Source organism: Anguilla rostrata, chromosome 7 (assembly GCF_018555375.3).
Source record: "Anguilla rostrata isolate EN2019 chromosome 7, ASM1855537v3, whole genome shotgun sequence".
NCBI lineage: Eukaryota > Metazoa > Chordata > Actinopteri > Anguilliformes > Anguillidae > Anguilla > Anguilla rostrata.
This window is the reverse complement of record NC_057939.1, coordinates 54,861,719-54,880,826: the sequence shown is the minus strand read 5'-3', so window position 1 is coordinate 54,880,826 and position 19,108 is coordinate 54,861,719. Positions and strand designations below refer to the sequence as shown.

The window sequence follows — 19,108 nt, the reverse complement described above, 5'->3', positions numbered from 1 at the left end:
AAAGCCTCTGCATTGACTTGAGATAATATCTCACCGTTCCCTCAAGCTTTGCCTCAAGCAAGCCCAGCAGGTTGATAGACTTCCTGTTTTTAAGGGGCGTGACCACAGAGACTTCCTGTTTAAGAGACCACAGAGGACAGCTCAGACGTGTGACGTATGTCAATTAAATTCACTCCTCAGCACTTACGTGTTGATGGAACTGTCCTGATCATGTGACACACTTATGTGATGGCTGATCAAGACCTCTGACTCATGCGATCTTCCTACACCGGAGAACTAGCGAATCAAATTATGAACAAATAGTTGTGTAAAATGATTATATAAAATTATGTTTTCCATGGCGCGGTTTTATAGATGGGTGTAGAACCAGAGGCGTTATATTGATTGCCTTCATAGCAGAGCTGAATAAAATAATAGAGAAATTGATCTTCAGGTCCCAAAGCGCTGGGATATTGTTTGAAAATTCGGTACGGTTTGATTTTGATTGTGATGCCGGCCCGGTTGTTTTTCCTGTCACGTGATTGGCGGGAGATGCGCGTTTCTCCGCCCCCTGAGCGCTGGGCTCCGTGTCACAGCTGTGAGTGGCTGCTGCATTTGAGCAGCGTTCCCGATGTCCTTTACTTACTGCACGCGTGCGCTCGAAGGTCGCCGATGGGAGTGTACGGTGGGGAAGTGGGGGGGGCGTAATTAAGGGCCTGCACTTGGGGGGGGTGAGTGACGCAGCATCACCGCGGCGACGCTGAGGCGCTTTTCCCTCCGCTCAGCCCCGCGGAGAGAGCGCCGCCGAGCCCAGCCGCGGATTAGCGGACGGGGGTTAGCGCCGCACAGAGGAATCCCGGCCCGCTACAGCGGCTTTGCACATTAAGACCCTCGGCACGCCGCTCCTCTGGGGCTCAGGCCTTTCAGTCGAGTCTGAAAGGGGGGGGGGGGGGGGGGGCGAGGGGGGGGGGGGGCGATGGGGAGGGGGGGGGCGATGGGGAGGGGGCGATGGGGAGGGAGGGGGCCTTGAATCTGTTTGGGATTATGATTTGGTGTTAATCTCAAGGCAGTTACTTTTTTTTTTGTGTGGCTGTACAGCTTTGTGGTGAGAGGGGAGGGTGTGGTGGTGGTGGTGGGAGGGGAGGGGAGGGTGGGGTGGTGGTGGGGGGGGGGGTTGGGGGGAACGGGGCGGTGAGCAAAGTTGACAGATCCATTCACTCGAGGCCTCCCTTTTTTTGCCGATAAACGTTGCGAACAAGCTGAGTGCTCTCGACCTTGAAGCCCAGAGGAATGGTCTTAATGAAGAGATTAACTAAAAAAGAGAACCCCTCAAAAAAAAACCCCAAAGTGGCAGTCAGTCGCAAGCCGAATGGATCATCGCACACAGAGCGGGCTTTACCGGACCAGGACACCGGGCTTTACTGGACCAGGACACCGGGCTTTACTGGACCAGGACACCGGGCTGTACCGGGCCAGGACACCGGGCTGTACCGGGCCAGGACACCGGGCATTACCGGGCCAGGACACCGGGCATTACCGGACCAGGACACCGGGCATTACCGGGCCAGGACACCGGGCATTACCGGGCCAGGACACCGGGCTTTACCGGACCAGGACACCAGGCTTTACCGGACCAGGACACCGGGCTGTACCGGGCCAGGACACCGGGCTTTACCGGACCAGGACACCGGGCTGTACCGGGCCAGGACACCGGGCATTACCGGACCAGGACACCGGGCTTTACCGGGCCAGGACACCGGGCTTTACCGGACCAGGACACCGGGCTTTACCGGGCCAGGACACCGGGCTTTACCGGACCAGGACACCGGGCTGTACCGGACCAGGACACCGGGCTTTACCGGACCAGGACACCGGGCTTTACCGGACCAGGACACCGGGCATTACCAGACCAGGACACCGCTCTTAATTAACCAGCCATCTGCTTTGCCAGCGATATCAAAACATCCGTGGGGGTGGGGAGGGACCGCTTGTAAATGTTCCTGTAGTAATACTCTGCTTTCAGCCATTTTACATGCAGAGGTCTCTTCCCCTGCCTCTGTTCACTGCTGTCTGTCTCCGTTCTGTACAAACCGTACCGTTCATACATCATCTGTTACAGACGCCATTTTTAAGCAATGCAATTCAAAGCCACCAGCAATACCCCTCTAAGAACATTGGTTCTGTTTAGAAACCGATACACGTACACCCAAACGGGTAGCACTGCTTGGAGCACTGGCATGCTTAGTGTGATTTCACTCTCGTTCGGTCACATCTTGCCAATCTCCAGATTGTGAGAAGATAACGGAAGTAAAAGTGTCGCCACGGTGGCACATACAGTATGTAGCTGTATGAAAGGGTGAGCTGCTCTGTTGTCACACTGATTAAATGCTATGCTACCTGCCGTGCCTTTCTCGTGAAGGGTTAGACTGTTTTTATTCTAACGGTGATGGAGAACTCCTCGGCCTGTTCGGCAGGCGTTGGTGGAGATTCGCGGTAACTGAACATGCCCGAAGCGCACTTTGATACGTGGGGGCTCGGTACAGAGAAAAGGTCAAACTCAGCACTGCGGTCCGTAGAATATCCCTGTATTACTCATAACGCTGAAATCTTGAGCAGACGTTGACGTGACGGATGTGAAACTGTGACACATGAATGTTTTCTCCTAGAGCTCTTAAGACGGGGATGTTTACGCTCCTTGTGGTGAAGGTTTAAAAATCAAAGCAGCCCATCAGAGCTTTGATGTGTGTCTGTGTCTTCACCCAGGCATGCAGAGACACCATCCCGGCCCTGATATTCCCAATTTCTACTCCCTCTCTCCTGGAGGAGTCGGACAGGTGACCCCGCCCTTGGGATGGTAAGTTTTGAGTTTTGCCCCGGTAATCCCCCATGTTAGTCCACCGCCCATGGGGCAGTAGAATGTGGCGAAAGCACCCAGCCAGTGCCCAAGTTTAGGAATCCCCAATCTTAAGGCACAAAAGGCCGTTCAAAAGCCCTCTTAATCTGAAAAGTGACATGTTTTTCCCTGGTGCTCTCTCACTGGCCCCGGTCAAGGGCACTGATGGTAGTGTTGATATGTTTTTTTGATTTCCAAAAGCATAGTCGAGTTTGTAAATTACACTCCGGTGTCCTCCACGCTTTTCGAAATCGAGTGCTGGTGGAGGCGCTCCCGGGTTGGGGCAGTTGGCGTGGTGGATGCTGTGGGCGGTGCCGTTGGGTGGGCAGATCCGTGTGTTAATGAGGGGTTCGTGGAGGGCGCGGGGCGCTGGTGTTCACCCATGCCTGTTGTTTTTCTCCGGACGCTCAGGCAGGGTCAGCCTATGTACCCCACCTCGGGTGGATTTAGGGACCCCTTCTCTACCCCTCACCCAGGCGACACCCACATCTCCAGGTAGGTGGGCCAGGTCCGGCTGGCTGAGGGGAACAAGCTTTTACCCCCTTTCAGCCCACCCCAAACCCCGCCCCCTTTCTGCCCTGGCTCCGCCCACAACCTGTGCTTGACTGTTGGGGAGCTTCAGCTAGGCCTGGGTCGCAGGTCTGTCCAGCAGGGAGGGATTTGGGTGCTTACATGTGACCACCTTCCTCTTCGGATTTTCACGTTGTGCTTCGCTTGTCTGTGTTTGAATTACTGGGTAATCAATGAATTTTCTCAACAAAAAATTATTCACTGTATGACGGAAAAACAGGTTGGAAAAAGTGATTCAAGTCCGGAGGGAATGAAGTGGATAACCATTTTTTAAACTATTTTATTCAAAAGAGCTGTTTATATTGGAGGGGAGGGATAGTGGGACAAGTGAATGAGAAGAGAGAATATTGTATAAGAGTTAAAGAGCGAGAGAGATCTGGATTTCTGTAACCTGCATGGCTGTGTTGTGGGTGATAACTCAATGGCATTGGCACTCTATGAACACCGCCCCTAGAGGAGTGAAATGGGCTGGTGGGATGGCTCGGCTGAGGGTGGCCTTGTGTAAATGAGGGGCTGGTCGCGTAATCTCTACATCCAAATAACAAATCCAGGTCAGCCTCCTCCAGCGTAGTAATGGATGTGCTTTTTTTGGGGTCAAGTTACCCGTTCAAGTCTAAAATATTCAAAAACAAGTAAAAAAAAAAACAAGACTGTACTAAATCTAAACATGTTATAAAGGGTTTCTGCAAAGGCTTTTTCTGCGTGCTTAAATTAGCTGAATGCGCCATCTCAGTGATGCCGGATTCACACGTATGTCTGTGATACTCACTGTTAAGTGAAAAAAAGATCTGCTGCAACGCTGCTTACTTGCAAAACAGAAAAACTTTATTCCTTTGGCTAATTGGTTGTTCTGAAGCGAAAGTAATAAAGTTTCTGCTGAGCGTTGATTAGTGAAAGTAATGAAGTTTTTCTCTAGGTTCTTGGCTTTCATGCTCCGTTTGTTAGCACCTGCAGAGACGCTCCTCAGGTGTGCAGGCAGCACTTCTAAGCGTACTCCCTGTCCGAGCTGCAGCAGCATGCGCGGTGTTTCTGTGGTGGGAGAACGGTCTCCTCTCCGCGCTTCTCACCGCTGGTGTCCCCTCGCGGTCGACTCTGACCTGGGCTTCTCTTCGCCGCGCTGCAGTAACAGTTCCAGCTGTTTTCGCCAGGGAATGAGGGACTGGGGGGGCCACTAAACAAACCGTGTTTGTGATTTTTTTTTTTTCCGTCCTTTTCAGGTTTTCGCCCCACATGGTGCCGGGACCCCCCGGACCCCACGCCACAGGAATCCCCCACCCCGCCATCGTCAACCCCCAGGTCAAACACGAGCCCCACCACGACAGTGACCTCATGCACATGTAAGACTGCTGCCCCGTTCTGCCCCGTCCTGCCCCGTTCTGCCCTGTTTCCGCCACGTTTCCACCAGTTAAGCATCTGTTTGTTTTCAAGTTTTCAGCTTCATGTGAAAAGTTCATAAGAAAGTTAACGGCAATCTGGTATTTTCTCAGATGAAGTAAATCAATGGGAAATGTATTAAAGAGACAGAGCAGGACTGCTGGGCTGCTCGTTCTGTCAAGGCATTGTTCATAGTGCATGGATAGGCCCCCACTCCTGGTGTTTTACATATGGGCATCACTTTTCATTTCACTACGCCTTTGTCTGCAAGAGCCGTGAACTTTTACATTTTTTACTTTAATTCTGTTGACAAGACCCCAGAAATGCTGAACTGTTCAGAGCTGCTAATAAGGGAAGATAACTGTGATCTCCTGAGGCTCGCTGTGTAGCAGTAGATGTGTATCTATCCAGAGATCATTTCACTGCACAGCAGGCTGTAAGTCAGTAAATGTCGCTGTCTCTCTTTTTTAAGTACTTGAGCCAGCCGCATTTAATGGTGAAGTCTTATTACTGCCAAATTTTCCCCTGAAAAATCAGTGCAAAGACATGTGTAAATGAGGCGCTCATACTGTGCTCTGATTGGGCGGGGAGTTACCCCAAGTCTTCGCTCTCACATGTCACAATGCAACTGTTGCCGGGTGCATTAGGCTCCGCCCCTCACCACCTAGCTCCGCCCCTTCCAGTCCCACTGTTTTGCCATTGGCTCCTTGGCACGCCACTCACGTCCCTTCCCCCCTGTGACTGCGCTTCGCAGGAAACCTCACCACGAGCAGAGGAAGGAGCAGGAGCCCAAGAGGCCTCACATCAAGAAGCCGCTCAACGCCTTCATGCTCTACATGAAGGAGATGCGGGCCAACGTGGTGGCCGAGTGCACGCTGAAGGAGAGCGCCGCCATCAACCAGATCCTGGGGCGGAGGGTGAGTGTCCCCGCCGCACACCTGCACCACACCTTACCGCCATGTTTATCGAGAGCGGGGCGGCCCAACCCTGCTACTGGAGATCTACCACCATCCTGTGGGGTTTTCACTCCAGCCCTAACAAAGCACAGCTCATTGAGCGGGGCTGCCAAACCCTGTTCCTGGAGATGTATAAATGCACTGTAGGTTTTCATTCAACAGCTAGAACAGGGCTGCCCATCCCTGTTCCTGGAGATTTACTGCCCTGGAGGCATTCACTCCAACCCTAACAAAGCACGCATCACTCAACAGCTAGAGTAGGGCTGCACAACCCTGTTCCTGGAGATTTACTGCCCTGGAGGCATTCACTCCAACCCTAACAAAGCACACATCACTCAACAGCTAGAGTAGGGCTGCACAACCCTGTTCCTGGAGATCTACTGTCTCCAGGAACAGGGGTTGGACAGAGCCTTTACTGCATTCATCTCAGATTCATTCGGGACAGCTCTATTCAAATAGCACTCATATACAGTATAGCAGTTGTATGCGCTAGCAGGCTTCTGTTCTGGACAGAACTGGAAACAGTGAGCCTGTATCTGACCGCTGTCTTTCTCTGGTGTGAAACAGTGGCACGCGCTCTCTCGCGAGGAGCAGGCTAAGTATTATGAATTGGCCCGCAAGGAACGGCAGCTCCACATGCAGCTATACCCGGGCTGGTCCGCCAGGGACAATTATGTAAGTACCAACAGAACGGGCCGGCAGCAGGCAGGTGTACCTGCACTGTGTGAATGTGAAGTAGTATCTGAAATACCCTCTCCCCTTCAGCACTTCCTGTACAGGCCTCACCTCTTCCCTGTTAGGCCCCTCCCCTAAGACTCCTCCCTCTGAGTAATATTTTGAAGGCCCCCTCCCAGGCAGGCCTCTATCTGCTTAGGCCCCTCCCTCCTGAAGACACTCCCCCCCCCTTACCCCTGATAGTCCTCTTAATTTGATGACTGTATTACCTAAACTAAATGTAAATTATAGCCCTTAAATAAAAAGGAAATGCATCCATTTTGCCTGTCATTACTGAGTAACAAATTAGACTAAGCTCTGAATATAGGTCTCCCAAGAAAGTGTGGCTTGTACATATTGTGCGTGCGCGTGCGTGCATGTGTTGGGGGGGGCGGGGGGTGCGTGCGTGCGTGCGTGTGTGTGTGTGGATGGGTGGCTGGCTGACGTTGTTAAAAGTGTGGCTCCAGCACTCATATTCACTGCACCGCTGGAGATGGTGGGCGGCCATGTTTTGCCCTCCTCCGCTCGGACACCTCCCACCTTCCTCTCCTCCTGAATTTCACCTGCCAATGTGCTCACCTGAGGGTAGGGCTGTGTTAGAGAGGGTAGGGCTATATTAGCGAGGGTAGGGTTATGGTAGAGAGGGTACGGTTATGTAAAGGTTTTAGGGTTATTTTACGGATGTAATATTTTACAGACTCAGCACATCCCTATTTTCAGACTTGTGTAGTTTTTAGGAAACTTACCTTTTTAAGGCAGTGGCAATCACCCGGAATTTCCAACAAATGAAACTCTGAAACTGGCAGTGTATACCATTATTATTACCCGGATTCCGAATTCCATTTATTCAAATGTGAAAATCACAGTGTCAGCCTCAGGCTGTGTACTGTAACTTCAAAGCAGAGTTTTGAGATTATTCAAATGTGGAAGGTGAATAGAAAGCATTAACGGCTTTGACTGCGTTTTCTCTGACTGCTAAAATATAACAAACATTACAAGAATATACTTGATAAGGTGCTTTACCTACATCATGGCACTTTCCATAATAGTGCTGTACACTGTGATTCTTTGACTTTGACCGTTGACTAGCGGTCGCGGTCTGAAGCCTGCTGGTGCAGTAGCAAAGATTACCTTGTGAATAAGGGGATTATCAGACTTTACAGCACGATGCCAAATCGCACTTCACGTTTAACCGAAACGTCTTTGTGCCGTCCTATCATTGCCAATGCCAGTTTCCTGGAGATCACAGCGAGCTAAGTGTGTGATTAAATCAGACTGCTCCCTGGCAGCACGAACAAAAACGCTGACATCGCCAATCCCTAGTGTTATTTGGAAACGTCTTCCTTGTGGCTCGAACGTCCTCGTTTTTACCTGCAGGCTTCCCAGGAAGAGCCCTTGGAATATACTGCAATATATTGGGCATATATGTCAAATTTAATGATGCTTTGACTTTACTGCAATGTATTTTCAAATTACATACTGCAATATATAAAATGGCAATGTATGGCAAATTGTACAAATTATTCCTGACATGTTGCAGCATATACCATATATATTTTTTGATATTGATAATATAAAAGTTATGTGAGTATATTGCAGTATTTTCCGTTTCTGTGAGGGAGGAAAGGAGGGGGGGCATTGGCAGCTGAATTCAGTCGGGCTGGGGGACAGACAGGAGGGGGTGGAGTCTCGAGGTGTCCGGGGGGGGGGTTGAGTAAACATGGCGTCAGGTGGGAGGAGGACGGTGGTGGTCCAGTGAATATGGGTGCTGGAGCCACACTTTAAGTGTTCCCCTGGATATTTTACAGGGAAAGAAGAAGAAGCGGAAGAGGGAGAAGATCCAGGAACCTGCCCCAGGTAAACCACACCTCTTACGCCACCTGCCTCAACAGACAGAAAACATTCTTCTGCACCTCTGGCTGCCTAATCATTCCCTCACGTCTGATTGGCTACATGGGTCCCTGCCTTCTCCGCCCACTCTGAGTCACTGCAAATGAGAATTGAGCTTTAATCTGACCGGCTACTCTCTGGATAATTTCCTCACTGCTACAGGGAGATATTTGAATTGTATTGCCACAGGAAAAACCTTATTGATATGCCTTATACAGTGGGACAGAAGTACAGGCTTGTCCCAAATATACAAGGTGCCCATCGTGCTGGTACTTAGACCCCCCCCCATCCTTCACACCCTGACTTTGGGATTAGTCTGTGAAGAGGTCGGAGGTCAAAGGTCGGACATTACTGGACAGAGGGCATTTTAAATAATCACTAAGGAAGTTTGGCCACGTGTACACAGGATTGGAGACCCAATATTTTACTGTGCAAAAAATAAAATAAAAAATAAAACCTGAAATCTTCTACAGGTACAGGCCAGAGAATGAAAACTGCATACATCTGACCAATGGTAAGAGAACGTCTGTCCCCCTTATGCACTTGTAGTCATGACTGATGAAAATGATCACACCATGCTAAAATGCTAAAACATTTCGCTTACAGGCTAATCCTAACGGTCTTCCTTTTCATTGAAAAAAATGCTTAAGGTGGCCTGTTTCAATTGTGTTTTTGATGCACTGGGCACCTTAATACCATTGTTTTAAAAAAATATAATTCTTTAGGAGTATGCAGGAAACACTAATGATGTTTTTTTTCTGTAAAAATGTTTTTTTTTTTATTAGTTGGCGTGTGGTCTTCATTTAATTTCTACACACAGCCTTCTTTGTGCAGACCTGCTTTCTGCGGGATGGGTCCCCTTCTTCCCAGAGAATCTTTCTTCCTCATTTTGGGTTATGGACCAGAATGACACACACAACTCTGCCAGTACCAAACAGCAGAATCTTTACTTAAAATTCATTTCTAATTTAATTGTGAGGCTGAGCACATTTTCCTCTCCCACCTGCTGACTCAGGTACAGCTCAGGTGAGTGAGAGAACCCGCATGCACAGCGTAGTGCACTGTAAATCTTTTCCGCTCCTAGCGCCCGACGTGCAGCTCGATTCTGTCCCGTTCCAGAGCAGCTTTCTGCTCAAGGTCGCTGTGGATGTGGGGGAGCCCATATGGCCGGCACATGTGGTGTACGCCGTACCAGGGCCCGTGTGTTTCACTGCCAGGGGTTGTGTTTTTAGCTGCGTTTCTGCGCACGAAGCCGCGGGCCAAAAGAACGTCCGCAGAGCTGTGAAAGACCTCTCGGCAGCAGAGCAAAAATCAGCGCTGGTTTTCAAACACTAAATATGTAATTTTACTACGAGCAGATTTACTGTGAGCAGATTAACTGGTGGAGATTCCCCTCCGACAAGCAGTCAATATTTGGATGTCCTTGTGCCAAAAGCTTTTTATCCAACAGCATCTAAAAATGCTCTCTTTAAAAAAGGCATTTTAAAGAAAGTATTGATAAGCCTTATAATGCCAGTATTGTGTGTGTGTGTGTGTGTACGCGCGCGCGCGTGCGTTTGTGTGTATGTTTTGATTTTTCTATTTGTTAAATTTATCTCAGCCAGGTGCTGAGCTGGGATTCCTCAGCGACCCTTAATGTTTACATACAATTTAGACTGAAATAATCTGCTGAATTATTGATTGGGCCCAGCCTTCCAATCTGTTGTTCAGCTCAAACAGCTTAGTCTTGTGCCACCCAGTGATGTCAGACCCAGCCTGCTTGTAAAAGAATAACATCTGTCCCAGTCAGTTTTATTATTGCAAGCGGTATACTCATCGAAAAGTTAATTGGAATAAGCCAGTGAAAGGCAAGAGCCAATCTGTGTTAAGAAAACATACTCGTTAATTAGACATTTTTATTAACATATCTGAAAACAAATGAATGCTCATTTCTGACATCAATTATCTACTGTGCAGTAGAACCACCTTATTAAGGTCATTTTTAATGAATATTTATAGCAGAGGAATGCGATGCTCCTTCTGATCTTCTTTAAATGCATCTGCAATATGGGACCACTGCCCACTCAACTGGCACACAGGTGTATGCCAGTTATTTAGTTTTTAAGAATATAAATAATTCTGCTGGATTTCCAGCTAATTCTAAATATATTAAAACAGTGTTTGGATGGGAATGATTTCATCCCACCAGTGTTCATCGCTGTATCGGGATTAATTTTTTCACGCAATATACGTAGTTGAGCTGTCCACAATATAATAGGTTCAGCTGTTTTCTTTCTATACATGGAAATAGGTAATGGGACAGAATCCATATTATAGTATCTAGGTAGGAGAACTCCCATCCATAATACCTCCAGCAAGTGTGTCATAACAGCACACATTTTATAAAAAATATAATACTAATAATTTCCTCACATGATTATAAAATAAGAGTGTTCTGTTGTGGGAAGTTGGGCTTCCGGGAGGCAGGCTGCTGAGATGCTGTGAACCTCTGCACAGGCGAGCAGAAGCACAATGAACTGAACTCATGCGATAATTAGCGAGTACCCCAGTCGGGTTTGGACTGCCACTCGCGCTGATTCATTTTGACAACCTTAAACTCATATGCATAATACCAAGAGTACCGGAGCAATTTAAACGCACTCAATTTATGCATATCCCATGAGCTGGATTGAGCTTAGCTTAGCTTGCGCTCCAGAGAACAGTCCTAAATGAACTTATTGGTTGATTTTTCTTTAGCCTCGATATTGCGTCTCTGACTCCATTTTACTGTCTTTGGTACATTTTGATGTGCCACACTGGGCACCTTTAGTGAACTGGCACCTGACATTTATGACCATAAACAACTGTGGCACTTGTCTGCTTGTGAAGCTCACTGCACTTTACACTATCATAAGCTTCTTATGCTAGTTGTTTTTTGATGCCTTTTCAATTTCAGTGCGAACTGAATCTATGACTACATTAACCCAGCATAGCAGTGGAGACGGTGATTACATTAACCCAGCATAGCAGTGGAGGATGACTACATTAGCCCAGCATAGCAGTGGAGGAGGTGCTCGGTCCCTGAAGATGAAACCTCGTCACTGACGCCGGTGCCTTTTTAATGCAGTGCAGTCCTGCTCCTCATTGCTGCGTATCGATTTCTGTGTGAGGTGTGGGATCGCCCGGCTGCCTGTCGCGGTTTTTAAGCTCTGCCACGCTCCGCCGTCCTCGCCGTTGTTTTGGGAGCGGGCGGGGGGGGGGGGAGGGGGGGCCGGAGTGGGCGGGGCGGCGGAGGCCTCTTTGATGTGCGTCAGCTGCGCAGCGGGGCTGCGTTCTTATTTCTTTGTTCGTACGAAAACCGGTTGACTGTAAAATAACATCTTCCTCCCCGCTACCTGTGATCCCTGGCACACAGCTTGCTCGCTGTGTTTGTGCGGGTGTGTTAGGTTTCTCCTTCGCCAAATAAGTCGCTTTGAAATTTTTTTGGGGGGAAATAAAGGTTTATTTAGTTTCTGTGCTTCCTCTCTGACCCCACCCCCCTCCCAGCTTCCTCGCTGTCTGTTCCTGATTATTTTGTCTGAAGAAACCTTTTGATTTTAAGACCGAGATGTTTATCTCCACAACACACACACACACACGTTTTTGCTACCTGGTGAGGACACACACACACACACAGGTTTTTGCTATTTGGTGAGGACACACACACACACACAGGTTTTTGCTATTTGGTGAGGACACACACACACACACAGGTTTTTGCTATTTGGTGAGGACACACACACACGCACAGGTTTTTGCTATTTGGTGAGGACACACACACACACGCACAGGTTTTTGCTATTTGGTGAGGACACACACACACACACATCCTCGTGATGCACACATTTTGTGATTGTGCCTTATTCTGCCAGTGGAAGTGGTCGTGCTAAAAGGTAGATGGTTTATTGGTGAAATAACGCGTTCGTTTGTCTGGGTGGATTATGACAGGCGTCATTGTCCCAGGTGTTGGTTGGTGGAGCCCTGCGGATCGGGCTGACCTGAGGTGGCCCACGTTCCCCCTGGGTCTGCGCTTTTAAACGCGGGCATTGTGACTGCCCCAGCCTGCCTTTGTTCCTCCGAGTTTCTGTTTTGTTTTGAGCCCCGCGCCGCCAAGCAAGCGCATCCTTTGAAGATCCTACGTGGATGTATTAGAGGCTTTGTGTTATTCCTGTTTGTTCCGACAAATTCTATTCAAAGAATACATCACTAGCAAGGGGTATAATAGTGGAAAAATGCCCGTGTGTTTTTTTTTTTTTTTGAGAGAAAGAGAAATTGCTGTTCTTGCAGGAACTCTCTGGCGCTGGCTCGTAACCGGCCTCGGGGGGGTCTGTGATGTGTGCGTGCAGAATTCGGCTGTCAGACTTTGATGGGGTGGCAGGAGAAACAAATCCCTCCTTGTGTGGGAGAATCCCCCCCACCCCCCCCCCCCCCCCCAGCCCGAGCACTGAGCCACACTACTCACAGTCTGCGGTTAAGATCAGTCTACGGTCCACCCTCAGTTTGAAACTGTACCTTAAGGGCTCAGGAAGGGAAACTGTACTGTAAGGAGAGCCGGCTCTGCTCACTTGATTTCTGACCTGTAGTATTCTGGGTTTTTTTTTCTGAATGTCTGAATGTACAGCATGGTGTTGGCGAACAGAAGCCCACTGTTTTTTTGTCGTGGGCGTTAAGTGACATACTGTGAGTGTAAGAAAGTGTATGAAGCACAGTGCCACCCCCCCCCCCCCCCAAGCTCACTCAGAGCCTGTTAGCACAGACTGAGGGGGGGCTCTCCTCGCCCATGCTGAGGTGAGAGGCGTTCAGGAGGGATGGGGGGGGGGTGTAGGGAGTGGCGGAAAGGTGTGGGAGGTCTCTTCCCAAAGCCTCAAATGCGGTCTGACCGTCCCTACTCACCCACGCCCACCCCCCTCCTGCCCCCTCCCGCCCGCACGCCCCCTTCCCCACCCCCCACCCCCCCGGCCTCGCGGAGCTCGAGTGGCGGTCCCGCCTTTGAAACCGCGACCGCAGCAGAGTGAGCAGTCAGTCGCCGCTTTCTTTGATGGGGGGGGGGGCAGGCAGTGCTGGGCCGGAGTCCAGCTTCCAGCTCCTCCCCCCAAACCTCCTGAACCCCCCCCCCCCCCCACTCGCCACCCCGCCCTCCATGACGCCTCACACCTCAGATGTGGGCAGTTCCCCGGCCTCTCCAGTGCAGGCTTGCGGTTCGGGGAGCGGATCCTGATGTGACTGGCTCATAGACCCCTCCTCTCTCATCCCCCCCTCCTGATCGTATGCCACCATGTTTAGGTTCTTTAGCCTCCGGCCCTGGGTAGATTTTCTCTCTTTCTTTTTTTTTTCTTCTTCTTCATCCCTCTGTCGTTTCTGGTTTCTGAATTTCCCTGCCTTTTCCCCCTCAGGCCACCTTTTAACACATGACCGTTTCATTGTCTCCAGAGAGCTCAGGGAACTCCATTTAATATGTTTATTTAAAACATTTTCCACAAATGCGGTAAGAGACCTGCTATTTTTGCAAAGGGGGTAATGAACCGTTAATCCTAAATTTTGCTCTGAAGCCTCTCTCGCTTGCGCCTGTACCCTTGGTGTGGCGTGAGTGTGCGCCACGCTGTGTTCGTCGGCCATACAGCGGATCGTTCTGGAAGCTGCCGTCGAGTGGCCTCGAGCTGGCAGGACGGCACCATTGTGTGCTGTGATTTGGCCGCGATGTAGGAATTCTGGGGCAAAGTGCTCTTCAGCTGCGTTGCCTGTCACAGAAACGCTGATGATGGAGGCCGGTTTTTCAGGACTGGAACCCGCACATGTCCTCCTGTTTTAATCAGAACTCAAAAAACACTCTCTATGGTTTCAGTGATTCATAGTGACGCTGAGGATCAAGGCGTATTTTTATTTGTGGTTTTAAACTGTGCCCCATTAAAAAAAAAAAAAAAAAAAAAAGTTGTTACTCTCTAGATACACGCGGCATTCATTACTGTAGTTAATCGAGCTAGCTAGTGCTCATCTTCCTGTGTCACTCACACTCTGTGTGGCGAGTGGAACACAGACACTAAAAAATACTAAAATCCTCTGTCCTGTATGTGGGGAGGGGTGGATGCATGTGGAGAGACATTGAATCCACAGATGTTCACTGGAGTTAATCCCCAGATTTGTTTCTGTATGAGGAGGGGCACGCCATGCAGACAGTTTCACTGGAGAAGCAGGTTTTGTTCTGGACATGCTTGGGGCGTTTGTTTTGTCAGGGTAGAGGTGTAGCGGACTCTGTGAGGCTGACGTGCCACCAGAATAATTACCCAGCTGCCCCAGCGTCTTCCTGGTTTTGTTGTTTGCCTGTCCTTTGTGTGTCGTCTGCTGGAACCTATTTTCGTGTGAGAATGTCGCTGTGATGTTGTTTCAGCGGTATCCTCAGGCTCGCACCTTGCAGAAGGCCCACGTTACGGGAGGACGGGATACACGTGCACAGACCTTACTCAGCGAACTACCTGAATAATTGGATAAAAGCATTTCTGCAAATCAAATGATGTTTGTTCGTGGAAATATTAAGGAAAATTTGAATGCTAATATTGTTTATTCAAGTTGCAAATTTTATTGCACTGTGAGTAGGTAACATTTAAACTTTTGTACAATAATAATTGCTCTGATATGGTGACATTTGGCCATTCAACACTGGCATATACACACCATTAGATTTAGACAAATGACTTTCTTACAGTGATTGCTTTCATTACAACTACAGCTCACTTGTGAGTCACTGTTGTACAATTCTAATATTTTTTTCTAAGTTGTTCTAAATAATATTTTCTAAGTTATTTTAACACATTTAATTTCGGATTAGAAACTCTGGAATTAAGATAGTATTTGATGCATGGAAACAGCAGACTTGAATATATTAATTGTTTAGCTTCAACAGCCAGTTCAGTTCATTTTTTGTTGCCCTTCAGTGTTTGCCCACGTGTGGCAAATTGCCCCCATTGAAAGCTTTGTTTGCCATTGAAGAGGGAGAGCCAAGCCGGAGAGTGTGGGAGTCTGAGAGGGAGGAAAAGGGGCGGGGGTGGGGTCGGAGTCGGGGGCACGGGGGCAGATTGGGAGTCCTGGTGGGGGGGGTGGGAGGCGTGGGGAGGGGGGGCAGGTGGGAAGCCGCAGCTCTGGCGGCGCTTTGATTCAGGGAGGGGGGGGGGGGCCGCGGGGTGAAGGCCGCGTTTGGGAGACGTGAGGCCGGGGCCAGTTATCTTAACCTCCCGCACTTCAAAGCGGCCCCGCTGCCCACGCTGGGGCAGGGCTGCCCCGGGAACAGAGCAGTGCTTCATTTCCTGCGCGTCCCGCTCGCATTCCTCAGCGCTAGTGGGGGGGGGGCAGCTCTTGAATCCCGGCGTTTGTGTCGGGAGGCTGTGTGAAGGCCCGGTCCGGGGTCCCCCCTCCTCTTCACCCCCCCCCCCCGGTCCTCTTCCCCGACAGGAAGCCCGCTGTTTTTCATCAGAGGCCGAAAGGGAAAACCTCCCCAGGAAGGGCCGCTCGGGGCGGGGGCTTTGAAACGGCGGGATGAAAGGGGGGGGGTGGCAGGGGGGAGGAGGTAAATAAAAGCGACAGGGCCCTCTCACCAGCGCTCCCAGCCCTGCCCCCCCCCCCACCCCCAAGCTCGGGGTCAGCTCTCCCAGGGAAAGGCTCTCCAGCCCTCAGTCTCTTTCATCCGCATGTGGTAAAGCTGTCTGTGGGGGGGGTACGGGGGGGGGGGTCTTAACACGGGCCTCTCCAAACGGACCCCCTGACCAGCAGACGGGACTCCAGAGTGAGGCTGCGCGCGCTCCTCTCTTCACACTGAATTGTGAGGACGGGCTGGCGGGTTCATGGGCTCAGTCTTCATCTCTCCCTCTCACTTTTGATGAAGTATTAAAGTATTCCATTTCATTTCCAGAGCATTAAAAGAAGTGGGCCCCGCTCATTAGCCAAAGCCTTTTACACTGCGTTCAGTGTAGAGCTGATCATTAAGGCAATCTGTTTTTTTAAAAATAAATAATATATAACCTTTGTGAAACTTTTTCTTCTGAACTCTACAGTTCAACCGCCTGCAATTTTGTTGGCTTTTTCTGCCTTTGGTGATTTTTCAAAAATAATGTCAACTTTATTTTTTTAAAAAAAAGTTTTGTAAAAGTTTATTTCAACATGTTAGCCCCTTGACAATCAACTAAAGAGTCTATAGTGTAGATCTGGGTAACATTAAATGTCTTTATTACATGTCGAATCACCAGAGGATTCGTGTAGTATATCTGCATTTGCTGGATGTTGAAAATGAACATTGTGTGGAGAGTCTCTTGCTGGTGCTGCTCTCTCTCAGCCTCGATTAAAGCTTTACAAAACACGCTGGCTCACGGCTGTGTTCACACCTGTGAGTGCTCTTTTAGTGGAACGCCACTTCTCCTCTCGGGTACCTTTGAGAGTTAGACCACATCTGCGCTGCCCCCTATAGCCCGTGAGGGGGATTGAGCCACAGGCTGCGTTTCCTGTGTGCAAGAAGAGCAACTCGAGTGGTTCCTTTTTGTTAGATTATTACTTTTCCCTTCAGCCGTGCTGAACTGTTTGCTCTGTTTTGGGTGGACTGCACAGAATTCGGCAGTGTCTGTTAAGTTATCTTGTGGTGCCTAACGCTTCCCGCTTCACTGTAGCACTTGGAACAGACTGGGTCCATCTGATTCTGGATATTAACGGCGATACGATTGTCTGTCTCTCTTTTAGGAGGGAAACAAAACTCTTTCTCCACATGCAAAGTGAAGGCAGCAGCCATGGGCCCCCTTTTAAAGATGGAAGCCTGCTAGAACCTACAGCCAACCCCCCAAAACCCTACAGCCAACACCCCAAAACCCCGCTCTCGTCCAGCACCCCTACTCCCCGAGGGATGCCCGTTTTTCTCACACCTGCAGCCACAGAGACAAAGATGGTGGATTGTAAAGACAATCACACGGGACTTCACATGAACACTATGCTCACAAACAACACAAGAAATGAGTCTTCGGTTCCCGACACGTCACCTTGCCACCGTTCTGCGAGAGCACAGCCTCAGTCTGTCAGACCGGCACCTTCCCCGCACCTGTTCCTGAGTTATTTCTGAAACCTCTCTTCCTTTGTTCTGAACACAGTTCCCCTCTGCCTTTTTAAAAAAAACCACATCTAGGAAATGTTAGCAAATCATATTCCTGACACACAGAACACCTGAGGGATCACCGTTGTCAAGGAAATGTCTGCTTAAAAAGTCTGTTTCAAAAGGCGATGCAGTGTGAGAATGCTCAATGTTCATCAGCTTTCATTTTGGTGACGCATTTATTTTGAATGCTTTTATATTTTAATCTGTTTTTTTCCCCCCCTTGGTGTATATGTTGTGGTGGTTTTTTAAAATTTTTATTTCAATTTCAATTTTTTTTTATTTTTTATATATATATATGAATCTGAAATAAGCTTTGGAGACAGGAAAAACATTTTTGTCTTTTCTTGTGGAAGCATCTTGTAGAAATGACAAATTTAAAAAAGGCTTCTTTTGATAACTATTTGTAACAAATAGTGACCTCTCAGTCTTTGTCAGATGTACAATAGATCCCAGTATGTGTACATTATGAAACAATGTCAGGACCTGCCACTTACTCTTCTTGATATTTTTACAGATGTTATAAGGACAAAGTCACAAGAGTAGGTGCTCTGAAGCCTATATTTTCTTGTTCTGAATGGACAAATGGAAAAAATATATATATTTATCTCAGCACTTGACAGTCTTTCTTATATTGCAATGTATTTGTCTTCTGTTTTGGTAGCTAATAGTGTGGTCTTAGGCCATTTCAATTCCATGCAAGCATTTCTGTAATAAGTCATTGATTTTATTTTTTATTTTATTTTTTGTATTAACTGATGCATTGTTTTGTTGTTTTATTTTAAATTACTGTCAACTTGGTACAGCACTTTGCTTCCAAGTAGTTACATTTTCAATGTGTTTAAACATGTTTTTTTTAACAAAAATAAAAAGGCAGCATTGACTGAATCGTATGCTTCTCTGCAGGATACTAAATCTGTATGGAGTAATTACGTTAATACCTTGCAATCAAAGAAGGGTACGAAGAGGACCAATCAATTTATGCTTTTCACAGCAAACGTGGCTCAATTATTTAATCAGCCCAATCATTTACTTGATCCAACTTTTTATAAAATCATAAATGACGATGGAAAACCGCACTTACATTTTATCTTAAAAGTTTTGCAATGGTTACAGGTGAACTACTCTTGGTATAAACAGCAAATAAGATAATTTAGCGAGTGGTTGACGTAAAACCAGCATACACACTGAGCTTCAAGGAACAGATTTATGCAGCCTTCCTGTAATGAGTGATTTCTAAGATCCCCAACATCGGTATTAAATGGAAATGACGCTATTCATCCAGTATTTGTGATACTACAGCGCCCTCTTATGTAAAAAGTGAGAGCTGCATTTACAATCAATCAAACATTTTCCTATCTTTCCTGTTTTCTTGCCCTTTGTTGGGGTAAGTTATTATAAAGGTGCTACTTTCTACAAAAAAAAAAAAGCACAGAAAAGCTTAGACAGGCTATAGCACATACATGTAACAATGCAAAAAAAAAAAAAAAAAATGCAGCCATTTTCATAAGATAAACAGTGAAATAGTGGCTAATGCTAAACATTTATGGTCTTAAATTTTTGAAAGTCTGACAATACTGTAAAAGCTCTGTC

General features: G+C 48.2%; 1 protein-coding gene across 5 annotated transcripts in view; it reads left to right on the top strand.

Moving 5' to 3' along the window:
- LOC135260093 (lymphoid enhancer-binding factor 1-like) overlaps nucleotides 1-18,408 on the top strand; it is a 45,964-nt gene extending 27,556 nt beyond the window's left edge. Inside the window, exons 5-12 of one of the 5 annotated variants that reach the window (XM_064345268.1) lie at nucleotides 2,743-2,833; nucleotides 3,284-3,367; nucleotides 4,660-4,779; nucleotides 5,571-5,733; nucleotides 6,340-6,447; nucleotides 8,304-8,343; nucleotides 8,850-8,890; nucleotides 17,113-18,408. In XM_064345268.1, coding sequence (XP_064201338.1) covers nucleotides 2,743-2,833; nucleotides 3,284-3,367; nucleotides 4,660-4,779; nucleotides 5,571-5,733; nucleotides 6,340-6,447; nucleotides 8,304-8,343; nucleotides 8,850-8,884 — 641 coding nt within the window. In that variant the 3' untranslated portion in view covers nucleotides 8,885-8,890; nucleotides 17,113-18,408. Of the gene's footprint in view, nucleotides 1-2,742; nucleotides 2,834-3,283; nucleotides 3,368-4,659; nucleotides 4,780-5,570; nucleotides 5,734-6,339; nucleotides 6,448-8,294; nucleotides 8,344-8,849; nucleotides 8,891-17,112 lie in introns of all 5 variants that reach the window. The other 4 variants (XM_064345267.1, XM_064345266.1, XM_064345269.1 and 1 more) reach the window with 4 other exon arrangements.
- The last annotated feature ends 700 nt before the right edge of the window (nucleotides 18,409-19,108 follow it).